This window comes from Podarcis liolepis, assembly GCF_965112155.1.
Source record: "Podarcis liolepis genome assembly, chromosome: 1".
Taxonomy (NCBI): Eukaryota; Metazoa; Chordata; class Lepidosauria; order Squamata; family Lacertidae; genus Podarcis; species Podarcis liolepis.
Window position 1 is genome coordinate 114,462,937 of NC_139554.1, and position 24,974 is coordinate 114,487,910.

The 24,974-nt window shown below is 41.3% G+C and overlaps 1 protein-coding gene across 2 annotated transcripts in view; it reads right to left on the bottom strand.

The window, feature by feature from the left end:
• AGPS (alkylglycerone phosphate synthase) overlaps positions 1-24,974 on the bottom strand; it is a 53,886-nt gene that overhangs the window by 18,388 nt on the left and 10,524 nt on the right. For both annotated transcript variants that reach the window (XM_083496497.1, XM_083496498.1), the window contains exons 2-13: positions 21,954-22,043; positions 19,560-19,650; positions 17,328-17,448; positions 17,158-17,232; positions 14,864-14,935; positions 14,145-14,224; positions 12,904-12,984; positions 8,729-8,854; positions 7,610-7,718; positions 5,025-5,152; positions 2,071-2,122; positions 92-168 (exon numbers count right to left, since the gene is read on the bottom strand). In XM_083496497.1, the coding sequence (XP_083352623.1) occupies positions 92-168; positions 2,071-2,122; positions 5,025-5,152; positions 7,610-7,718; positions 8,729-8,854; positions 12,904-12,984; positions 14,145-14,224; positions 14,864-14,935; positions 17,158-17,232; positions 17,328-17,448; positions 19,560-19,650; positions 21,954-22,043 (1,102 nt within the window). The remainder of the gene's footprint in view (positions 1-91; positions 169-2,070; positions 2,123-5,024; positions 5,153-7,609; positions 7,719-8,728; positions 8,855-12,903; positions 12,985-14,144; positions 14,225-14,863; positions 14,936-17,157; positions 17,233-17,327; positions 17,449-19,559; positions 19,651-21,953; positions 22,044-24,974) is intronic.

Here is a 24,974-nt window from a genome sequence, read left to right on the forward strand (position 1 = left end):
TGCAATTTTATACAGTGTGCCTTTGCAAGCACGTGTGTCCAAAGCTTTTAGAATCTGAATTAATTAGAGGCCGAGGATAAAAATCAAATACCTTTGTGATGTAGAATTTTTTCAACCCGTCCAGAAGCGATGTAAAAATTGAAGAAACCTGTGGTTTAAGAGCATGTCCTTGGCAAGAGTTAGGAAAAAGAAAAAAAAAATGTAAGACAACTATATTAATGGAGTTCAGAATTTTATTTGGAAATGCGACTGAAAAGCTGGAGCTTAAAGTTTTTTATTAGTAAGTGCTCCATTTCTTACCACTAACACTGTTGCAAGGGATTTATGGGAACCCTGCATATTTAGGCATAAATGCCTTGAAATCTGAAAACTCGGTGCAATTTGTCAAGTCTAATTCTTTGCCTGCTTACAGAAGTGCATCAAAATAGGAGTCTGTGATTCTCTTTCCTACAGAATGACTACCTCTGCACCACAGAGAACAGACGTATTTGCTACTCCCCAGGCCCCTGTCCATAAAGTCAGGTAGATTCCCTAATTTTGTTTGTTTAGAAGCCACTTGTATATTCATGCATTCAAAAGTTAATTTGGCTGTTTATTTTACAGGTTACAAACACACACACACACACCGATGGGAGAAACCTAGCTCTGAAGTTCTGTTTGTGGATCAGCTTTTCATCTAGTGGAGACATTCACGTAAGATTTTTCACAACTACTTCTGTAACAATCTTACACTTTGGCTCAATGCTATCTATAGTAGAAGTGCTAGGAGATGTTTACCTAGTCTCAGATTATTTTCGCCTACATTATCTAGCTTTTGCTGACAAGTCAGAATGGGGTGGGAGATGCTATTTCACGCCCCCAATGCAACAAAGAACCCTTGTTCACTAAGGCTGCTCCCACAACTCTAGAACAATCAAATGTTCTTCATTAACTGCAGCCCCAAGTCAACTTCCTCAATCAAGCTCTGTCTGCCCCAAAATGTTCTAATTTTCTTAAAGAGAATGAACTAACAAAGTAGTGGTAGAAGGAAAGAAATGGAAGAATCACAAGACGATTCTTTTTATTATTTCAACAAGCTTTTGGGGGAGACTGCTAGTACAATGACTGCTGCTGCACTTTATGGGGGTCTATTTTTTGTCTTGCTTTTAAGCTTTCTCTCTTTAGGGACACCATCCAATCAAAGAAGCTGAAAAATAATGTGAGTTTTAATTGATTAAACCTACGAAAGTATGCATAATAATAAACAGAATTGAAAAACTAAGTATGCTCTGTTTTCAGATGATGCATGTGTGGAGAAACCTTTCTTCTTGTGCGAGAGAAGGTAGGAATGCCTCTAAGATAAATGAGACTATGTATGTTTTAAATCACTTAAAAATGTGTTGTCTAATTAAGGTGCCCCTGATCAGTTGATCAAGAGGTTTTTAATTAAAGGGGGGAGGAATCAATAAATTAAGACACTACAATCTTAATTTTGAAGAATGGTTTGACTGCATTTGGATTTTATGTGAGTCACTGAGAGCCCAGTGCAGTCAGCAGAAAGATAGAAAATAATCAAAGTATCCATACTGCATAATCAACTCCATCTGACGTCAGTGATGAATGGCACAAAGGAATGAACTGAAAACATTGGGATTAGTAACCAACTGCAGATTGTGCCCTCGTCCCTTTAAATTCTGATTTCAAATGTTGGGTTAGAATTAACCAAGTCTAAATTCAAAGAGGTCAAGCTCTTTGACATTTTTCTTTGACAGCTGACAAGCCAACTTATTTGCAAAAGTTGTTTGCTAGGCAGCAGGGGATGCTCAAGAACCACAAGTCCAAAACTGCCTTAGCCATGCAGAACTAGCTGAGCAGTTCTCTAGATATTGGTCACTACAATGAACCATGGTTACTGGCACCAAAGCTGGGAGAGGCAAAAATTGGAGAATGACAAGGGAGTATGGGAAAGAGGGGGCACATTTTTAATTTTCAATCCCCTGTCACCAAGGTCACAGAATACCCGCTATCAGACCACAAGGTTCGGCGCAAGTTTACAAAAGCAAATCATGAGCAAAATTAGTAAAAACTTACCAAATTGAAATTGATTATTGTCCATAAGGCGAATGGATGCAGGAGCACATCGCTATAAAGAGACAAGTTGCATGTGAATAAAGAACACCGATAGAAAGTAAAGCAATTGTGTAATTTTTTTTAAAAGAAAAATCTGGCATGGGATGAAATACAGTCAAATACTGAACCTCTATAAAGGAGTTACATCATGCTGTAAAAAAACACATTCGGTAATCTTAACACAGAGGCCCAGACTGATTAAGATTCATGTGGTTTGCAGGGGGCCACCAGGTGGCGTGTTGGAAGATGGCCGACAGTAACATCTCTCTGACCCACACGAGGTAATTAAGGTAAAAAAATTCCTTCCAGTAGAACCTTTAAGACCAACTAAGTTAGTTCTTGGTATGAGCTTTCGTGTGCATGCACACTTCTTCAGATACACTGAAACAGAATTTGCCGGATCCTTCTATATAGTGAGAAGGTGGGGAGGGGTATTACTCAGAAGGGTGGTGGGAACTGGAGATTGGCAGATAGCTGAGATGAGCCTGTTGACGACTCTTAACGACTGTAATAGGTCTTACAGGAAAAGGCAAGGGGTGAGAAGGTGAGAAATGGCTTAGTCATGTATAATGGGATAAGAATCCAATGTCTTTGTTCAAACCAGGTCTCTCCATGGTTTTAAGTTTGGTAATGAGTTGCAATTCAGCAGCTTCTCTTTTCTCTAAGAACTACTTAGTTGGTCTTAAAGGTGCTACTGGAAGGAATTTTTTTATTTTGACTATGGCAGACCAACACGGCTACTTATCTGTAAGAGGTAATTAAGGGGCTGCTATGGGAAGTATGCAATCTTCCTACCCCCCCAGGAGGTGGGGGGTGCTGCCTTGCCAGCGGTGTTCACAATACACTCCCTGATCTGAGAGATGGGGGTGCCGAACACTTGGCACGAGCCCTCGGTGAAGTCAGATCTCCCTGACGCCGATTCCAATTAGCGCATGCTGGTTAGCTTCAGCTCGGAATTATAATTGGAAATATACGATTGGAACGAAGCTGAAGCACATATATCAAGTAATGTTCGAGAGATAAGACTGCTGAGTAATGGATCTCTGTGATCGGGAGTGACGGATGGATAAGTAAATCTTCTGATGAATCACCACTAGGAGACTGTATGTTTGGAATAAAGGGGGGGTGGAGGAAAAAACTTTTTTTCCCTCTTTGCACAATGTGATATTAATAACCCTTCACCCCAGATAGAAATAAGATCATTGCGTTTTTATTAATCACAAGCAGAAATTTAAGAACTGTGTGGGATGGATTACAACAGGAGAGAGGATTGGTGAACGGTGAGAACGAGGAAATTTTTTATGACGCAGTTAAAAAATGGCGTCTTGCCAAGACAGGCTTGCCGGAGAAAGAAGGACAGGGGGAGGAGAATCAGGATCGTTCGAAAGAGAAGGAATGTTGGAACGCAAGTTTGACCTGACAGAGCCTCCTGACTCATTTGATTTATTTGGCAAGCCTGAGAAAAGTAAAGGACAGACCGAAGATTAATTCTTTTTATGGAAGCGCTGAACAGAGGCTGTCCCTGGGCGATATGATCTTTGAAGAGTACAAAACCCACACAGAGGATGCCTGCTAATCTGCCTGTGAAAATTATCAGAGATCGCAAAGAAAGGAATATACAATAACAACAAAAAGAGAAAGAAAGTAATAAAGGACTATCTGGATTGAACTGGATAGAACTGTCTAATTAAAGCAGTAATATAAGTGATGTTTGGACTCGTGTGGAGCTTGATGTATGGGCACCCCCAACAAAATTTAAAATTTGGCTGTATAATTTGGAACTAATGTGATTTGGATAATGTGATGTGATTGGCCTGTTAATAAAAATTATTTTTTTTCAAAAAAAAGATTAATGTGGTTTGCAAAATTTGCATTGTATTACATTAGGTCAACATCTGGCCTTTGATAGGCTATCCCTGTTTGTAGTCTCTCCAGCCTCAAATACATACATTTAAGATATAGAACCAGCTCTCTATGGATCAATGCTATGTAAGGTTTTAGAAACTACTTGGAACAATGGGGGAAATATTCAAGTTTAGTGGGGGGAGAGTTGGCGCACCTTCTAGGACCTACTAATAATGCCCTGTCATTGTTAAAAAGAGTGTGTTCCCCATGTCAATAATAAAATAGAAGAAATTGTAAGCAAATGGTTTTATATATATATATATATATATATATGTTGGGTTGTTGACAATGTTAGTCATACTAAGAGGATACCCACTGAAATTAATGGAAACGACTACACTCTGAGTAGAACTTAGCTGGATACAACCATTAACTGAGAAAGACGGAACAGAACTTATATGCAGTTCAAAAGATAATTGTGTGCAGACAGATGCACACACATTTTGTGTATACCCAAGAAACTAGGTATTCTAACAAAGGGGGTGGGGGGAAACAAACAAAGACTGACCTATGGAAAAGGTACAGAATAAGGGAATTACTTATTTATTGGACTGACTGGGGAATATAATAAAGAAGAGGGAGAAGGATGTAAAGGGCAACATTTTTACAATGAGTCATTTGTTAAATAAGGACACTGAATACTTTAACTGGCCCAGATCTCACCCTGAACTCAGTATGCTAGCAATACATTTTCCCAAGCCCTTTTATGCTAATTTGTAAATGTTTTCAAGTTTGAAGCAATAGCTGCTGCCTAATTACAGTGGGGGGGAGGGGGATACTAAATCCAGGAAAGCAAACCAGAGAAATATAAAATCTTAACATTCGATTTAGCAATCTCCCAGAAGCTTAGTGGGAGATTTCCCCTTTAAGCATATTGCCCAGCCTCAAGAAAAAGACAGCAGAGCAGAGCATTAGCATGCCATCTAGTGAAAGCATTTTGCTACTACTCTTTTTTATATAAATAAATAAAAAGTGCAATAAAACACAATTTGAAGATAAGGTTACTTTACCTGCTTTGCTACTTCTCTTAAACAGGCCACCCCTTTCTCAAAGTTTGGAAATACTATAGACCCATACTTTTGGTATTCAGGGATTGGTCGAATTTTTATTGTAACTTCTGTTACCACTCCAAGGGTTCCTTTATAAAAAGAGGGAAATGGTCATTTTGCTATCGTCGAAAGATTTACAAAAATCATTTTGTGATTTAATAGGCAAAATTAAGAATCCCATCTTTGTTTATTTTGAAAACCATGCTCAATTCTTTAACAAATATTTCCTATTCCAGAACCTCCAAACGGCAGTGTTCAGTTAGCGCAGTAATGTTCAGTTAATGCAGTATTCATCAAACTGTGAGGATTAGCTTTCTAATTGTAGAAATAAAATTCGTAAGATTAAATATTGATGTAATTTCAAAGTTCCATCATAATGTGAAGAAAGCTTTGCTCTTTCAACGTAGTGTAGTTAAAACTATGATACAAGCAGTGCTTTTTTCTGGGGGGACGCATACTCCTAAACATTTTGTGAATCTATATTTGGCCTCATTGAGGGGCAGTATTTCAATATGAGTAGGAAAATGAGAGTACCCCCTAAACATTTTTTTTTAGAAAAAAACCCACTGGAAATAAGCACCAAGGGCAAGTTATAACTAGTGTGCTAGGTGTTTTTCTTCCAAAAAGACCAATATAGAAAGAAATTTTTGCACTGTTTAGTATCAAGCAGAACATCAAAAGAGGCTTTATCATATTTTGACAGCACCTGCCAATCATTTAAACAGAACAGAAAAAAGTACTGGGAAACAAGGCAGCGTGTGCCCAGCCAACCAGTGGAAGCGTGCTGAAACAGAAAGAAACTGCAAGCAAACCAGCAGCTCTATAACTATGGCTGCCTTGTATGTTTGGTAGTCAAAATAGTCTGGGTTCTAATCTATAACTAAGTCAATCCATGGTTTGGCACCATGCCCGAGCTACTGCATGTAGTAAATAAAATGGGTCAATGCACTACAACACAGAGTGCCTCAGAATTTCTTCATAGAAATGTATTGTGCATCATAGTGTATCAGCATCAACTGAAGCCCAGTGCAATGGCTTCTGGGGAGGTCAGGAGAAGGGGCTGGGAGAGAGGGAATTGTTCTGTCCAGCAAGCTGATACGCTTGCTCAGACGGGATAGGCTTGCACAGATTTTGTAAAATGACAATGTAGACTAAAAAAAGGGCAATTTCACATTATCTGTCACGTGTCCATCACTTTTCCCTTATTCCAAATGAGAACTCTAAAACGGTTTTAATAAATTAGTTTAACGCTTCAGCAAACACAGCGCCCCAGAGTTATACTGTCCCTACTTAATCCCGACAGAGAATTTTCATCTCTGTACTCTTGTAATCCAGCATTTAGCTGGATGTCCACTGCAAATGAAGCACCTCTAGGAAACTAGGTACTCTGTACTGTAATGCCCTATTGAATAACAGGGACGTGATGGCGCTGTGGTCTAAGCCACTGTGCCTCTTGGGTTTGCTGATCAGAAGGTTGGCAGTTCGAATCCCTGTGATGGGATGAGCCCCCGTTGCTCTATCCCAGCTCCTGCCAACCTAGCAGTTCAAAAGCAAACCAGCACAAGGAGATAAATAGGTACTGCTGTGGCGGGAAGGTAAAAGGTGTTTCCATGTGCTCTAGCTTTAGTCACGGAGTCCCGTTGCGCCAAAAGTGGTTGAGTCATGCTGGCCACATGACCCAGAAAAGCTGTCTGTGGACAAATGCTAGCTCCATTGGCCTGAAAGCAGAGATCACCACCGGACACCACGGTCGAATTTGGCTGGAATTAACCATCCAGGGGTGTTTCACCTTTTACCTATTGCTGTGATGTTCCATTTCTTTTAGTTTTTTCACCTTACATAGAACACAGTTTCTATGATCAGAAAATCCAAGCTATAATGACTTTTAAGAGGAGTGGCTAAAGCAAAAAGCACCCTAGATATGCTTACTCAAAGTTCCACTGTGCTTAGTGGGGCTTACTCAATACAGTAGTACCTCGGGTTAAGTACTTAATTTGTTCCGGAGGCCCATTCTTAACCTGAAACTGTTCTTAACCTGAAGCACCACTTTAGCTAATGGGGCCTCCCAATGCCACCGTGTGATTTCTGTTCTCATCCTGAGGTAAAGTTCTTAACCTGAGGTGCTGTTTCTGGGTTACTGAAGTCTGTAACCTGAAACGTATGTAACCTGAGGTACCACTGTAGTGTGTTTAGAAATACAGTCTAAGATGCAGGAGAGTTAGCGTTAAGCAAGAGGCATTACTAATCTGGCACTGCTGCAAGAAAAAGGCACCAGCCTCTTCCTTAGCAGTACAAATTATTACATCACACCAAGATAGGTCTACAGCTATATGTACTGTGTTGAAATTGCACTGCATCTAACGGCATCAACCGTAGAAATCTTATTCTTTATGGCAAAAGGAATAAGCCCTTTCAAATCCAATGTCTTCCAGTTGTTTTGGACTCCTTCCATTAGCTGCAGCCTGCATGGCCAATGCTCAGGGATGAGAGGAGTTGTGGCTCAAAACAACTGCACACAAAAACTGCAATTCTATTTTGATGCATACCTTCAGATCCTAAAATGAAATGATGGATGTCAGGTCCTGTTGACATACGCGGTCCTTGACAGCTTTTCTGTATCACACCTCTTGGGGTTACCATTTTTATATGAACCACCTGTATAATAAAATGTATTTGCCTAAAAATTACATACGAATTGAAACAGACAAAAGCATGTGAGCATACCAAAACCATCATTAGCCTAAACCCAAATATACCACTATTGATCAAAACATTTAATATTCAACTTTGCCTCTCTAAGACTAGACTGGTTTTTTTTTTAAAAAAACCCCATCTTTGGACTTTCAGAACAACCTACCGTATTTTTCATCCCATAGGACGCTCCGTCCCATAGGACACACCTAGTTTTTGGGGGGGAAATAAAGGGAAATTTTTTCCCTTTATTTCCCCCCCCCCAAAAGCAGGTCGGGGAAACAGAACCAGGTCGAGGAACAGCGGAATGGCGGCGCTGCGCCTCCCTGCTGTCCCCTGAGCTTGTGGGGCTGGCCGATGTCTTCCCCGCGCGAGGGGCGCTCTGCATCAGGGCGCCCCCCCTGCGGGGCGGCAGGCTACTATCCGCAGCGTGGGGAGCCCTGCGGGGAACTCCTGCAAGGCTCCCCATGCTGCAGATGTCTGCCTGGCGCGGGGGCGCTCTGCTTCAGGGCGCCCCGCCCGCCAGGCGGCAGGCTGCTATCCGCAGCGTGGGGAGCCTTGCGGGGAAACTCCTGCAAGGCTCCCCACGCTGCGGATGTCTGCCTGGCGCGGGGGGCGCTCTGCTTCAGGGCGCCCCTCGCGCTGGGCAGCAGGCTGCTATCCGCAGCCTTGACATCCCTGCCGGACCTCCCGTAGGGCTGCCTAGGCTGCAGATGTGTTCCTGAAGCCTGGAGAGCTAGAGGGGTCGGTGCGCACCAACCCCTCTAGCTCTCCAAGCTTCAGCAAAAGCCTGCATTCGCCCCATAGGACGCACCCAGATTTCCCCTTCATTTTTTGGAGGGGAAAAAGTGCATCCTATAGGGCGAAAAATACGGTAAGTTTCCACTAACTGACAAAAAGACTAGAACAAGCATCAAACACCGATGAACAGTAATGAGATCATTTGCGGGGGGGGGGGGGGCGGGGATTATTACCAGGTCTTCAATGTTTCCGTAAATGTTTTTCTTCATGCCTGATGCTCGCGTTGCCACCCAGCCTCCAAGTGTACTGAATTCCATTGAATCTGGTTCGTGGCCCATACAGTAACCGCTTTCACCCAGCTAAACACGTGAAAAAGAAGACAGCATTTGTGTAACGGACAGCTTTCTAAGGATATGAAACTTGAACTCCAGAATTTGGTTTTGTAGATGCATGTCTTTCCAGAGACGGGCAGGAAAGCCCGCTGTTTTGCACCAATAAAATAAAATCTGCTTTCATTAACATGATTACTCCAAACAGAACCGTACTTTTTGCCTACCAAATTTTCTCCACATTATCACCCTCTGGTATACAATCACCCAGAAGTATACAGACGATTCACCAATGAGACAATTCGTTTGCATTAGCTGTGATTGCTGCATCGTTTGCGGGGGGGGGGGGGGGCAGCTGGACTAGATTACTGTTCCAAGTCCCTTCCAACTCTACGATTCTATCATGGCAGTATTTTTAACACCACCCTTATTGCAAAAACAGTTGCAAAGCCACATACCTCAATAATAATAATAATAATAATAATAAATAATAATAATAATATATTATTTATACCCCGCCCATCTGGCTGGGCCTCCCCAGCCACTCTGGGCAGCTTCCATAAAAACCAAAAATACAGTAAAACATCACACGTTAAAAACTTCCCTGAACAGGGCTGCCTTAAGATGTCTTCTGAATGTCAGGTAGTTGTTTATCGCTTTGACATCTGCTGGAAGGGCGTTCCACAGGGCGGGCGCCACTACAGAGAAGGCCCTCTGCCTGGTTCCCTGTAGCTTTGCTTCTCGCAATGAGGGAACCGCCAGAAGGCCCTCGGCGCTGGACCTCAGCGTCCGGGCAGAACGATGGGGGTGGAGACGCTCCTTCAGGTATACTGGACCGAGGCCGTTTAGGGCTTTAAAGGTCAGCACCAACACTTTGAATTGTGCTCGGAAACGTACTGGGAGCCAATGAAGGTCTTTCAAGACCGGTGTTATATGGTCTCAGCGACTGCCCCCAGTCACCAGTCTAGCTACTGCATTCTGGATTAGTTGTAGTTTCCGAGTCACCTTCAAAGGTAGCCCCACGTAGAGTGCATTGCAGTAGTCCAAGCGGGAGATAACCAGAGCATGCACCACTCTGGCGAGACATACCTCAAGCTGATGTTGTACTGTGCCCATGAACACACAATCAGAAGAGGGTGAAAAATAGCCAAAGATTATTGTATGAACTGGACCCAGGTCTCAGTAGCATGTATTAAACGTAGCTGTTAGCTTTGCCTCATTTATCCCCACAGTTCAAAAAACCTAAATCTGATCCCTTATTAAGAACATTCGACATGACACAATTTTAGCTTGAAGACTACAGCTCAAAAGATTTCACTTAAAAGACAATACAGCAAGCACTTAGTTATGGTTCTGGTAATATGCAGCTGGGTCTGTAGAAATCCTGAGCAACCAATTATATTCCATTCGTTCAAGAAGAGGCAACTTAATATACAACCATCTGGCTGGGATTTCTATGTGCAATACTACAGTATATTTGCTATGCAGATGAGGAATTTCTACACATTTGTCACTGGTTTCATTTTTCTTTATTAGTTGGGCTTTGCCATCTGCACTGCCTCAAAAATGGAATGAAACGCCTTTATACATTGACCCCCCCAAAGCTCTCCCAATGAAACTGCTCAGCAGCGCAGTCTTTTATGTCAACTGGCACAGGAACTGGTCACATGGGCTTGCGTTTGAAACCACATTATGTGCTGAAAACATCTGAGAGATGGATTATTCAAGAATGCCCTATGGGGTGGAATAGCTCCCAAGTGTTTTCTGGTACAACTTCTATTAGTAAAATAATAATAAGAGTAATATGCAATTGTGTCCATCCACCAGAACACACCATTAGTTAAATTGCATCACACACTGTACCCCATAAATAATCTGCTCTGGAGTATTGTGGGGACAGTATGGAGCAGATTTTCAGGGTGCAGGAGTGAGGAGAGGAAGAGCAAGTCCACGCATGCAGTGTTGCTGCTCTGCGTCTGGAATTGCTTAAACGCAATATATATATCTGCCCATTTATTCTGCTTTATTACATGCTACAGTATGGTCACCATGACATTTCAATGATGCGGGGATTGGTATTCCCTATCTTAAAGATCTGATAATACAGCAAGTCTTGAGCTCTTAAAATGTAAACCGCAAGACTGTGTGCTAGCACAGTTTTACTTATAAATGTATACTATATACTGCCCTCTCATAAAACATCAAGAAAGAAGCATCCCCTCCAAACAGCCACATTATATGAGGGTTTAAATCACTAGCAGGGTATATGAATTTATTATTAGAATATGAAACGTAAGCTTTAAAAAATAAAATAAAAACCACTCGAAACCCCTAGCATCCTCTGGACAGATTGCAAGCATAGGCACTGCTGGAGCTTCTGTGGATTAACACTGTCAAATGTCAAATTCCCTTGCTATGCAAATTCTTTTGAACAAGAACACATATTTCTGCAGAGGAACACCTACAGGACCACATGACCCACTCACAATACTTGAGTATGTACTCTTGAACATGCTTCATATGTTGACCAAAGTGCTGTGAAAATGTTCTGATTATATAAAAATATACACTGAGTAACAATCTTTGTGATCCAGAAGAAGCCTCCCCCCCCCCAAGAGAAATGGCAGGAATTGCTTTGGTTTTAAAGAAAAAAAGCTGCAGCAAAAGAAGCTATTATGCCTTATTCTAGTGGGACAAGAGTCTGTGGCATTTCAAGACTGGAACAGTTAGTGAAACATCCGAAGTTACTAGCCTGGAAAAATGTCATTTAAATTAAGAGAATATGCTCTGTGCATTTTAATTCCAACCTTTTTTAAAAAAAGCTACAGCTCTGGAAAGGTTAAAATACTACATCAAACAGTAAGAGGATATAAAAATAAAAAGTATGAAAGGCCATCTCATCAGAAAGTGCTGTGTTCGTAGTTTGCAACAAAAATCATTTCTTTGGAAAAAGCTACAGAACCCTTTTAAAGGAGGACCACTCATCTACAGAAAGTCTATTACTGAGTATCGCAAGTAGTTAACGATTCAAACATATTTTAAAGTATGTAGGACTTGAGAATGCTTTTAGACAAGTTCCACAGCAGTGCTCCCCAAATGTGTTTCTGGACTACAATTCCCATCATCCCTGACCACTGGTCCTGCTAGCTGGGGATGATGGGAGTTGTAGTCCAAAATCCGCTGGAGAACCAATTTTGGGGAACCCTGATCTACAGCAATCCTTTGTCACCTTCCCTTTAAGAGCGATGTGAAACAGGGCTGTATTCTTGCCCCAACTTTCTTTGACATATTCTTCTCCCCGTAGCTCTCATATGCCTTCAGCTCAACTGAAGACAGTGTGTACATCCATTCATGGAGCGACAGGGCTCTATTCAACCTGGCATGCCTCCACACCAAAACAAAAGCGTGGCGGGTCCCTATCTATGAGGGGTTTTTTTGTAACAGCCTCGACAACACACTCTCAGGAAGCTCTACGGAGTCTCACCAACCATTTTGTCCCAGCCTGAATGGAGTTCAACCTTACCACCAGCCTGAAGACGGCCAACATCCTGGGTCAGGATGTCGCCTGCACTCCACTGGTGACCACATGCTTGAGGTGGTAGGCGGTTTTGTCTACCTGGGCTCCACCATAACCAGCAACCTCTCCATCAACACCAAGCTGGATAGGTGTACTGGCAAGGCTCACCTCTCCAAAAGCATCTGGGAGAATGTGATGCTAACAACCAATCCCAAGATGAAGTCCCACCAGGCTTGTGTGTTGGGCATGCTGCTTTCTGGCAGTGAGCCAAGGGAAACTTACACCTGTCAGGAGCGATGCCTCAATGCCTTCCACATGCGCCACATCAGGAAGATTTGAGGCATCACGTGGCAGGACCAAGTCTGAAAGACGTGCTCTCCCAAGCTCATTTTCCCAGCATGTTCACAGTACTATCTCAGCAACATCTACCCTGGCGCGGTCATGTCTGCAAGACACGAACCGGTATAATGATTAAGACAGAGCTGACTCAATAACCTGGAAAATATACACAGTACATTTGGCAATGTAAAAACCGAAAGTAATTTTCAAAGGAGTAAGATACCTGTCTTTCCAAGTCTTGTCCAACAATGCCAGCTTCAACATGAGCGGTTAAATTTTTCTCATCTATCCAGTGAATCCTGTTCTATTACAAAAAAACCAAAGTAAGACTTGTGAAACAATTTGACAGTTGACAAAATCAACAGCGTTTAGCCAATTCCACACACTTACCTGAAAGTAAGCCCCATTAAACACAATAGGGCTTACTTCCAAGCAGACATGTATAGGATTGTGCCTTCAGGGGCTGGAAATGGGAAGGTGTAAACATACATATTTTTTGCCTGTCTGAACTATTACTGTTTCACACAGGAACTAAAATTGTAATGATGTAGGCCCAATAGCCTAAAGCAAAAATATCCACAGGGAACTGAGGCCCATGGATTCATATAAGAATTATGCATCAATTTACCAATGCAATCAATATGGTCTTAGCAAATTGTTTGCAGATGAAGTACTCAGAGTAGTAAAGGGTACAAGAAGATTAACAGGTGATTTTTCCCCCCCTTACTCAATCCTGTTAGAGGCTAGATTTTTTAAAAAGGAACAAGATGTGCTTGTGCCTACTTCAGATATTAATTGCTGAACCTTATCCTGTTTTCTACTGGGGCACCTCGCCCTAGTTACTTGAGTGTTGCACTATGAACTGGGATTGGGCAAGTATGGCAAACGCCACGCCATGCAGTGCTCCACCCTATGCGCAAACCAGAAGGGGATATTATACAGAAGTTTTAAGAGAAAGGATTCTGGACAAACTGATGATCAGTAATGACATATTTATGCTGCACGAATTCACTGAAATAAAGATGGTTGACCTTGCATTGTATACAGAAGGACCATAGTGTTTCTTCCCACCCCCTCCAAACTTACCTGTTAAGTTATTCGAAAGCTGAAAGCTCTATTTCATGCTTTATGAAATCAATTAGCTATCTAACCCAGTGGCAGTCTTTATGCTCCCAACAGACAGCCAATGTGACATAATGCTTAGAGTGCTGGGCTTGGGACTTGAGAAAGCCAGGCTCAAAATCTTCACTCTGCTACGAAGCATGCTGATCCTACAAAATACTTAACTTTTTGGATAGGAACCAAAAATAGCCAAGGCCTTATAAAGATGTCCATTGTCACCTTCCCCACAGTCTTTGTTACCATGTGAGGAGAGTCAGCTTAAGTTATGTTTTTGGTATTTGAAATACTTTTTACAATCTGACATTCTACGCAGTTTTGCCTGAAAATGCTTTTTCCACATACCATTTGTGAGGTGTCCAATGAAACAATCGTTCTTTTCTCCTCAGCAGGACACTCAAGAGCATTAGAAACATTTGTTCCTCCTACAGATACAAGAAACGCATTGACGTTATTTTTCGTTCACATGCCTTCGTGCTAGTTCTCAGATACAGTGGTGCCTCGCAAGACAAAATTAATTCGTTCCGAGAGTTTTTTCGTCCAGCAAATTTTTCGTCTTGCGAAGCACGGTGTCGGGAAAGTTTTGGAAAAGCTTCAAAAATCACCAAAAACCTCAAAAAAGGCTACCACACCGCGTTCTATGAGTTGCTCCTCGAAGTCAAGTCGCAACTGTATTAACGGTGTTAAGAAAAAGGAAACAAACTTGCAAGACGTTTTCGTCTTGCGAAGCAAGCCCATAGGGAAATTTGTCTTGCGAAGCAGCTCAAAAAACGCAAAACCCTTTCGTCTAGCGAGGCATTCGTCTTGCGGGGCACCACTGTACTTAACTATGGGGCTCAAATCATTTTTAAAATAATAAACAGTGCTACATTTGAACTTGGGAGGAGGCTTCCTCAAGCAAAAGGCAACATAGCAAGGGAGTCTGCTCTTCAAAATAAAAATAAAAATAAATCCCACTGGGCATACAAAAGCCATTAGCTATATCTGAAGCAGCACTTTGGATTCTGGCTACTGAAAACAAGACAATTATTCTCCTTAAGGCATAAAATTGCTATGTAACTTACCACCATATGGTATAATACAAACGTTATGCTTGCAGGCTATTTCCACAATTTTAACCACATCATCATGGCACTCTATAAACAGAAGTATAAATAGAGAATTAACATGTATTAAGACAGTGATCTCTGTTAAAATTTAAATGTACTAAAGTATTTCACAGTGGCTTGCTGTTACATTGATGTCAGAGGCCACAACTATACTAGAGTTAAGGAAGTGAAGTCTCAATGTTTTGGACACTTTCACTATGAGATGAAAAGGAGTCTCTGCACCACCAATATTGGGACTCGGGAAAGAACTATATGCAATACTGGCTGGCAAAAATGGATTGAGTCCAGATCATCTATTTGGTTCTGAATTTTTCACATGTTCCTCTTAAACATTGAACCAAAGTTGCTTACACTTTGCCTTTTTAAAAAACAAAACAAAACAAAAAGCTAAAACTATCAAAAAGAACCTCATAACAAAATTACAATTCAAGTAACAGCAAATTACAGATTTAGCAGATGCTCAAAAAAGCAAGGCCGTGAAAATAGAAGTAACACAGGAGGAAAGTAAAACCAACAGCCAGCCAAAAGCCTTTCTACAAAGTCAGGCTTCAACTTGGCACCTGAAGGTCCAAGATGATCGTGCATAATGGGTTCTTCTGGAAAAGTCATTCCGTAAGGTCGATGCCACAACTGAAAAACGCCCGCTTCTAGCAAAAACTGCATGAACTTTGGTGAGGGATTGCAAGGCAGGACCTCAGACACTGAACAGAGTGCACAAAGGAAAGGCATTCTATAAGATATTCCAGTCCCCAACAGGGCATTCAAGCAGCAAGAATCAGCATTCAAGCCCAAAAATCAATAGGCAACTGGTCTGGCCCCACTCTGTAATATGCTCTGATTGTTGGTGGGTGTTAGTCCATCTGGTGGCAGGAATCTGCACTAACTGAAGCTTCCAAAAGCTTTTCAAGGCCAGCCTGGTGTTAAGTGCTTTATAGTACTCAGGTCTGGAGGTTACTGAAAAGCAATCCTGGCCAGATTCAGCTTCTGGAGGAAGGGACATTGTTGGTGCACCAGCCCAAGCTGGTAAAAACTCTAGTGCTTGAAGTAGTTATGGATGCACCAAGTGTTATGAGATGGAGGTGCAAATAAGTACTGTACTCTCCCATCGCCCCCAGCTATGCCACTATCCGTGTATTGGACGACCCAAGTTTTTGACGTGATTTTTGAGTCAAAAAACCTTGTCCAATACACGGAAAAATACGGTATATTCTACAGACAACAAAGTATGGGCTAGATTCAACCAATGAATCATCCCAGGAGCAGGAGCTTGCACAAGGACTCCACTGGCTCTGGAGAGGTCATGAGAACCCCCAGAATGAGGGGGCAAGGAGAGAGGGGATTATTTTGCCTGGAAATCTGAAAAGCTTACATAGCGCTACATTCCTCCCTATATATTTCTGCTAGTTTGAAACAAGTTGAAAATAAACTAGCAAGAACAGTCAATAGGAAAGATTTAGAGCAGTGGCCTGAATCCATCTAAAGTGGGTCATGAAACTCTCCAGTTGGTTTTGACTAACTTGCTATGTTGGTTTCAATGGAGCATAAATGAAGAAGCTTTGGTTTCTCTGGAAAATGCTCAGAAAGCACCCCAGCAAATATTCTGGTATTAACAACTAGAAATAAAAATAAAGGCTACTGAGCCAAGTCTTCCCAGCATCTAAGTTGCACAGCTGGAAGGAGCCAGCTGGGTAAAGGGCCAGTAAATCACAGAAACTGTAAACAAGAACCAATGTAATGCATTCTGAACAGCAAATTACGTGTTCTTGAAATTGCTAGCATGGCTCAGGTTTCTTTCTTTAGCAAGAATCCGTTGCCCGTGAAAATCTGGTTGAAAGCTTACCATATCAGAACTTTATTTCATCTTCAGAAAATTAAAGGTTTGCACACACTGAAAAAAGCTTCCAAGTCTTTCACGCGTTTGTATGTTTTGATCCTGTGCACATGTTGCATCTACCTTTCAAATTTTGACACGGTTTTCTTTCACGTTGGAGGAAAGTGACCAAACAAGTAAAGCAGAGTCTGTGTTTTGCAAAGGCTTTTTCGCCAGGCTGCATAAGCAGCATTCTTGGCAGACTTCCAAACAACATTCCTGGACCAAGTACTGGATGAGATTCTGTACTCTGCCAACATCTGCAAGTGCTTTCCAATATCAAGTTCATCCCCCGCCCCCAGATTTGTATTTTGCTATACTGGACTTCAGGGTGGGGGAAAGCCTTTGAAGAATGAGAAAAACATTCTAAAGAGCTTACCTGGCCATACAACTACATCAGGAACTCGTTGAAACATTCCTTCCCTGAGCTTATATAGTTCATGTAAGCAATGACCTAAAGTACAAAAGGGGGGGGGGCGATGTTTACAAAGATGTCAAGTTAAAAAATAAACATACAGTTAAAATGCACTCGTGTGTGTGTGTTCTTACCATGAGCTCTGAATATCCTAGCTTCTGCTTCTTGGGTATATGATATTTTAGCAGCTTGGAGGTCTTTGATAAATTCTTCATTTGCAATAGAAGGAGGCACATCACTAAGATTCAAGGATGCCTTCAATGTAAAAGAAAAACAGCTGTGCTCAGCACACATATTCAGAAGAATAAACTCTCGCAGAGAGGCAAGGTACTTCTACAAGAAGAGAAATGCCAAGCTCTTGGGAAACCAATTCGTTTTTGTGTTGTCCCTTTTCAAACTATTTATTTCTCTGTATTATTGCACTTATATAGCACCTTTCTAACAAGGCAGCCAGGGCGATACACAATTTTGAAATACTAACACCAAAAAGTGCTAGAGAATGCAGTCTTCTTAAGCTGACTGGAAGCTGATGGCAATAGCTTCCTGACCTGGCCTTCCTTGTTTCAGCCATTCCTCGGGTCACAAAGGTTTTAAATAGTCCTAGGGAAGGTGCAGGAAGGACAAACCATTGATGGTTCTTACCAGAGGCCAAAGGTAAAGTATGACTCAAACCCATTTACTGGTGTTGAAATTGGGTAAAACCCTTTACCTTTCTTGTGGTCAACGCTCAGCTCATTCAACATCACTGTTATATTTCAAAGGACTTTTATTTTCTGCTACCTGTGTCAACACCTGGGTTGCCCAAACCAATGGTGTTAAAAGAAAAGGAGGGTACCATGTCTCTCTCACTTGCTTTCTCCCTGCTTCATTTCTGCCTGCCTGAGCTACAGCCTGCTGGGAGGCGCTAGCATCAGACAGATTTCTACTGAAAAAGGGATAGTCTTCCGCATGGTGCTTCTACTCTAGCCGTCAAGTATCACTGACCTCTAAAATATTGGTCTGAAGTAGATGACACTTAATGAATGGAAGGTAAAGGCTCTAAGAACTGAAAGTTTTAATTGTATTTATCCAACTCACTTCCATTTAACTCTAGACGAAATGCAAGTCCTTTTTAGGAGATCCTTAGCTCAGGCTATACTTTATTACATTCTCCTCCTTGGGAAAGACATCTACTTCTCCATTTAGGTTTGCCCCAAATGCTTTAACAATTGCACTGCAAAGCAATTGTTCTAAACAAGTTCTACTGCAATACTTAGAAATGCAGTTTAGCGTAAGAATGCAGGCAAAGCAGTGGGGCAGGATTATACCTCAACAGCAACCAAGTTGTATCATGTCAGCTTGCTTCCCAAACTTCCAACTGACAACCAGGACACACTTTCCCCTGGATTTAAAAGCATGCTTTACAATCCAATCTCTTGTAGGAGATTTAATATACATTTAAATTTGTGCCAATGTTACTAGCTAAAAATAAATACGTCCTCGCCTTCGGTAATAAAATTGCTAACCTGTTGCATGCGTGGTTTGTGGAACTTGTGGACAAGAGTAGGTGGTGCCTGTATCCCAGCTATGGAATGGAGGGGACTTCTCTGCCTCCCCCCATGCTAGCTGAGTCAAACTGTCCCAAAGTAAAAGGACATTGGCACATTCATTTTGGACTTGACTTGTGGCACACTTGCTAAAAACGATGGAGACCAGTGGTACAGGGAACAATTTCAATGCTTCACAGCTAACTAGGGCATCTGGAATTAGCAGGTACCTGTGCTGGAATTTTATTAACTTAAAAGTGTACCTGCCCATCTATATTTGATCACTTAATTGGCCAAGTATCTGGAGGGCAGGTGTAAAGGTACTGATCAAATGACTAAACAATTAGTGACCAAGAAACCTTGCAGAAACATAGTATTAGTATGTTAGCTATTCGATATTTATCCCAGCTTTTTTATCCACAGAGCAACTGAGAACTAGTAAATCGTAACATTATAAAAAATAGATTAAAAATATAAAAATATAAAATACAGAAGCAAAACACTAAAAGTCTGTTGAAAGAAAAGGATTTTCAACCTGTGTCAAAAAGGAAGCAATGTAACATTACTAAGAAAGGTTACAGAGGAAAGAAACCTAATCAAATCAGATTAACTAAGGTACTTCATTTTTAGACACAGATTCACACTGAACCATATGGTAAGGAACCACAGGGCATTGGTAGCAAGCTTGGGAAAGGCCTCTGCCCAAGTTCTCGGATATCAGATAGTACAAAAAGGACAATGGCGATGGATCAGAGGTTAAACCTTATTCCAACTGCATGCAAAGGAATCTTAGAAGTCGCACTGAGTTATACCAAATTAGATGTTCATTTATATACTTACTCTAGAAGTACTTTTATGCTCCTGACTTCCGCTCATATATTTCTCCATCCAGTCTACTAAAAAAGGCAACACCGTACCACCTAGCCGATACCTGAATTCGAAAGTATTTTAGTCAGTTCTTTCTAGCCTGAAGCTAATACAAATCTAGTATTTTATTTGTTCAAATATACACAAAGAGTATGTAATTTCTGGAAGGATGGGACTGAGGATCCAGGAAATTATAGATGTGTCAGTCTCACCTATCCAGCTAAGTTGCAAAGAGTTTTAATATGAGCCATTCTTAAGCAGAAAGAAGAATCAGCCTTGTGGGTGAAGTGCCAGAACAGCTTCTGCAAAGGAAAGTATCGCTCAACAACCTTTCATAATCCCGAGTCAAATAAACACCCAATTTTGTACAGTTATATACTTCTGAATTGTCCAAATGCTTTCTGAAAGCCCATCAAAGATGAAGAAAACATAGTAGTAGGTGACAAGAACCCTATTACAGATAGCAGTTAATCAAAATCTTGAGCAGAGAGTAGGGTTGCTGTTTTTGGTAGTAACACAAAGTTTGGTATTAGGAACACTGCTATTTAAGTTATTCATAAATTATCTGGTGATTTGCGACATAAACTACTTGTTGCCTGAGAAGGTAGTTAACAGAGCAAAGTCTGAAGCACATTAAGGAGTTCTCACATATTTCTCTGGTCTGGGTAAATAAACAACAAAATGGCTGAGTGGGACTGAAATAAAAAGCCACAATTGCATTCATTCATGGCACGCTCACTTTTAGAATATTGTGTACAGTTCAGGATGTCCCAAAGACAGCATCTGAAAAGAATTAGTGCAGAGCTGCCAAATACAGGACAAATACAAGGATCAGAAGTTGAAGCCTATTTCCTTCAAGTTTTCAGGGATTAATCTGAGGGAAAGGCACCTAAATTAGACTGAAAAATTAAACAGTAGCTGAAGAGAAGTTATTCCTTCAAAAACTAGAAGTCATCATATTAACTGACATCAAGTTTACTACAGGAGGAATTACAAATACTGTATTTCCAGAAAAGAAGAATCCAAGCGCTGCAGTACTTTAATAGAAGTGGTGTGGCTAAATTTTGAATACGGCATGAGGTTCTTTTGAAGAAAAGATGACTAGGAGACTACAGCTGGGGAAGAGAAGACAAGGCGAACAGCGGTTAGAGCATCTTTCCTATACGAAAGAGCTGCAGCATTTGTGGCTTTTTATTTCAGAAAAAAAGACATGGATGTAGTTTTTAAAGATAAAAGTTATGCAAACTGTGAAGCAAGTAAATAGAAATAAGTTTGGCCGTCTCTAATAATACTAGACCTTTGGTTTACCCAATGAAATTAATAGCAGGATTTGGTTTACCCAATGAAATTAATAGCAGGATTCACAAAATGTGCAGTACACCTTTTACATGCTCATGAAAGTCACCATTGCATGATCTGGCAGCAGCCAGTGGCTTAAATGGTTTTAGCAAAGTATTAGACAAATGAATTCAGGATTAGCAAACCGAAAAAGCTGATGAAAGTCACCATCCTACGATGTGGCAACAGCCAGTGGTTTAAGTAGTTTTATAGAGGATGATTAGACAAATTCATGGAGAAGTCTCCTCTCATATAAAAGGTATGAGAACTGATACCAAAAAAGCATCTCCGTGTTCAGTGATCATCCTTGCCAAGTAGGGCAACCATATGGCAAAGTTATTGCCTTCTTGCCTTTCTTACAGGGTTTTTGGAAGCATCTATACAGCTGTTATACGAAATGGGATGTTGGATGAGATGAGCTCTTGGTTTGATTCAGTAGGGTCCCTCTTACGTTCACATAAAGAATACTTAACTCATCTGTATACATAATAAGGGCAGGATTCCGACAAATCCTCTGGTGCTTGTAGTTAACTAACCTGTGGCTCTACAGACATGACTGAAGCACAGCTCTCATCATCCATGACTTTTGGCCATGGTGGCCGGGGTTGATGGGAGCTGGAAGTGCAGCAGCAACTTGCATCTTGGCTCATGTAGGATGAAGCAACAGATGTGCATAAGGGAATAGATCACCTATGGGATTGGAGTTATGCCGGGACGGGGGTCAGACAACGTCCCGAGTATCTGAGTCTGGGTGACAAAGCCAAGCCTCAAGAAACTACAGTCTAGTATAAGTGGCCAGACGCGCCCTTTCTACAAATCCACGCAACAAGCAGGGTAACAGCTTGGGCTTTAGTCTGCCACCAATGAACTATTCACATAAAGGTAACCAACAGACCACATACCTGACAGGGGCAAGCCACCCAAAAGCCAATGATATTACTTCACCTATTATTTAATATCCATTTTGTGCTTTTAAATCCCTCCTGCCCCCCATCCCTTAGAAATATTATGTATCTACAAGGATGTTACCTTTTCCCTGTGAATTCTGCTTGTCCCTTCTTATTGATGATGAATTTTGAGTCATTGTAACCCCATCCATTCCACTTAAAAACTTCTTGCCTAAAAGGGAAAGGAGGATAAAAAGAACATGACTTGTTAGTTCACTATGTTGTTTGCTCATTTTTGTCAACGTTATAATTCTAAGATACTGTCCATTCTGACGAAACATTACATCGGCCTGCATGATTATATAACTGATGTACAAAGCTGTATGTAGCCCCTTAGCTGCTTATAAACATTCATTTTTGTTACATTAATGCTTCTGTATACCAGAAATGACAGCAATGCTTCTGAACACCAGTTGCTGGAAGCTGATGGGGAGAGACAGCGCTATTGCGCTTGAAGGTTTCCCACAGGTCTGGATGCCACTCTTGACAATAGGATGCTTAATGTTCTTTATGTGCTTATGCTAATGACATTCTGAAGGAGGACATTATCCAGAACCTGATTTACTTAACGAAATACCCAGAGTTACGACATAGGTGTGTAGGTATGTTGACATGTGACAGCTGAAACTGTGAAGCACCACATGCTATTGTTGTAAATGAAGGGAAGATTTTTGTTTGTCAGCAACTTGCTCCCACAATTTAGAAGAGTCTTAAGAAGGGGACAGGTGAAGCTAGAATGAAATTTGTAGATGCAACATCTGCATCCTGAAGCGAGGCTATCTTTGCAACAGAGTGCTGGGTTCCAGGGATGAGGAACCTTTCAGTTTGAAGACTACATTTCCTTCTGGGCAGGCAAAACTGCAGGCACACGCGGGTGGAGCAACGAATATAAACTTTACCTATGTACAGTAGACTAGCTTCTGCACAAATTCACACAACCCTCTCTCACCCGCCATCCAGGAAACCAAGATGCATTATTGAAGTGCACAGACTCATTCCAGCCAGGGAAAAATCACTCTAGGCGGGTGTGAAGCAAGGATGATGAAAAATATGGCTAGAAAAGTCTCAAGGGCCAGACCAAGGCCCCAAGGGCCACATTTGCCCCCAGAGCCTGAGTTTCCCACCCTTTAGGTGTGCAGAAAGACCCGTTGTGAGAATTTGCTAGAGCAAATGTTCAATAAAGGCAATCCTAACCTAGCTAAAATAAACTAGAATTGCAACTGTGTCTGGTGGTTTAACTTTGATAAGAATAAAACAAAAGCTCAAGTGCGCTACACATCTGGTGTGACAGTGACAGCTTGCTCCTTCGATGTATTCCTCTACAGTGTTAAGAAAATCACCCCCAAAATGTTTCCACAGAACCATGCTTAGAAAAATTCAAACTGTGAGAACAGCATGTTAAAACAGAATGTTAAGTAATTCTAAAACACTCCTCCATCCAAAACATACAGCTTTATGATTTGCGCTGCCAAATTTAAAAGAGTACTACTCATATTTCTTTACAAAGCAACAAAACTTACAACATATGCATCCCCCCCCCCCCATTTGAGAGAGGAGACATTCAGGGGAGAAGGATCAAAAGTCTGGGAAGATTGTTTGTTCACAATCCAACAACGGATGTTATCAGGAAATGTTATAAAGAGGGAGCTATGGCACACAAAGCACCACCCACAAGGTGGCAATATTTCCATGTATTTGAATGAGGCAGGCAATCCTTTTGTAAGATCTTCATATCAAAGCAAGCAGATATTACAAAAAAGCCATGTAACTAGTGTTCAACTTCATTCATCCGCAAAAGGTTAGAAAGTGTCTTTCAGCCACATTAAATGTGTGCTTCTTACATGCCAATTGTCATTTGGATTTCTTTTCTGGACCCTACCACTTCATACAGATTAAGTCAGGGAGTAGTGTTAGAAACTCATATATAAACTAGGTGCCAAATGGCTCCTTAAACCAAAGTTGCAATGGCCAAAACAAAATTTCTAGTTGCCATTTTGGGGCACAATGGCTTTAAAATCTTATTTTTCAAATGACGGGCTGACTGGGATTGATTCTCAGTTAAAAATCTAGCTAGTTCAGATGACAACTGTGACCTACGTTAAGAGCTTTGAGAACTTAAAGAAGAAAAGTCACTTGATTCAGGGACAGTCCACATATATATTGGCCTATTCAGACCTCTTTTCCTTAATGATGACTTCGGCTGAGGCTAAACAGAAAAAGCAATTTGATTCCAGAAATTCATTCTGATTGCGCAGATAAAATATAACTGATAGAATTCTACAGGATGGGGTATTGGTGTGTATGAAAACAGTCCAGATCCACTGATCCCCAGATAGTGGAAATGTCAGGCACCATCCTTGCATGATGGGGGCCGTTCATTCTGACATCAAGAATGCCCCCCATTTGTCAAAATTTGCAGTGAAATTTGGGTCACCACAAATACATCTCATATTCTCTAGCCAGTCTGATGAAGCGGTTAGAATGTGGGACTGGAACCAGGCAGACAAAGCATTCGAAGGTCACTCAGCTAGGACACTCACTGAATGAACAGTCTCTCAGCCTAAGCTTCCTCACATGGTGGTTGTGAGGATAAAAATGGAGAGGGGGAGAAATATGTATTGGCCACCTTGAGCTCCTTGGAAGAAAGGTAGTCTATAAAGGTAATACTGAAAGGAATACTAAAAGAAAATGAATGAATGAATACTGCTGCAAGAAGCCATCCTATCTAAAGACATCTTCTTACCATATCCTTTTCAGAGATTTCCCCACTCTATTAATCGTGCCATTGAATCTCACATTCCTAAATTAAAATGTGTGACTGGTGTCCCCTAAGGTTTAATTGACAATTGGCTTCAACTCTGGTGATGTTAGTGGGAAGCTTCCCGTTTGAAAAAAATATGCATGGTTGAATTAGTAATCTAGCCAATGGAAATAATACAAAACAAATATGGAAATTGGAACAGATTGTTGTCTTAGTCATTTAGTCGTGACCCTGTGGACCAGAGCACACCAGGCACTCCTGTCTTCCACCGCCTCCCGCAGTTTGGTCAAACTCATGTTTCAAGAACAATACTAGTTAACTACCACAACTGTAATTTTAGAT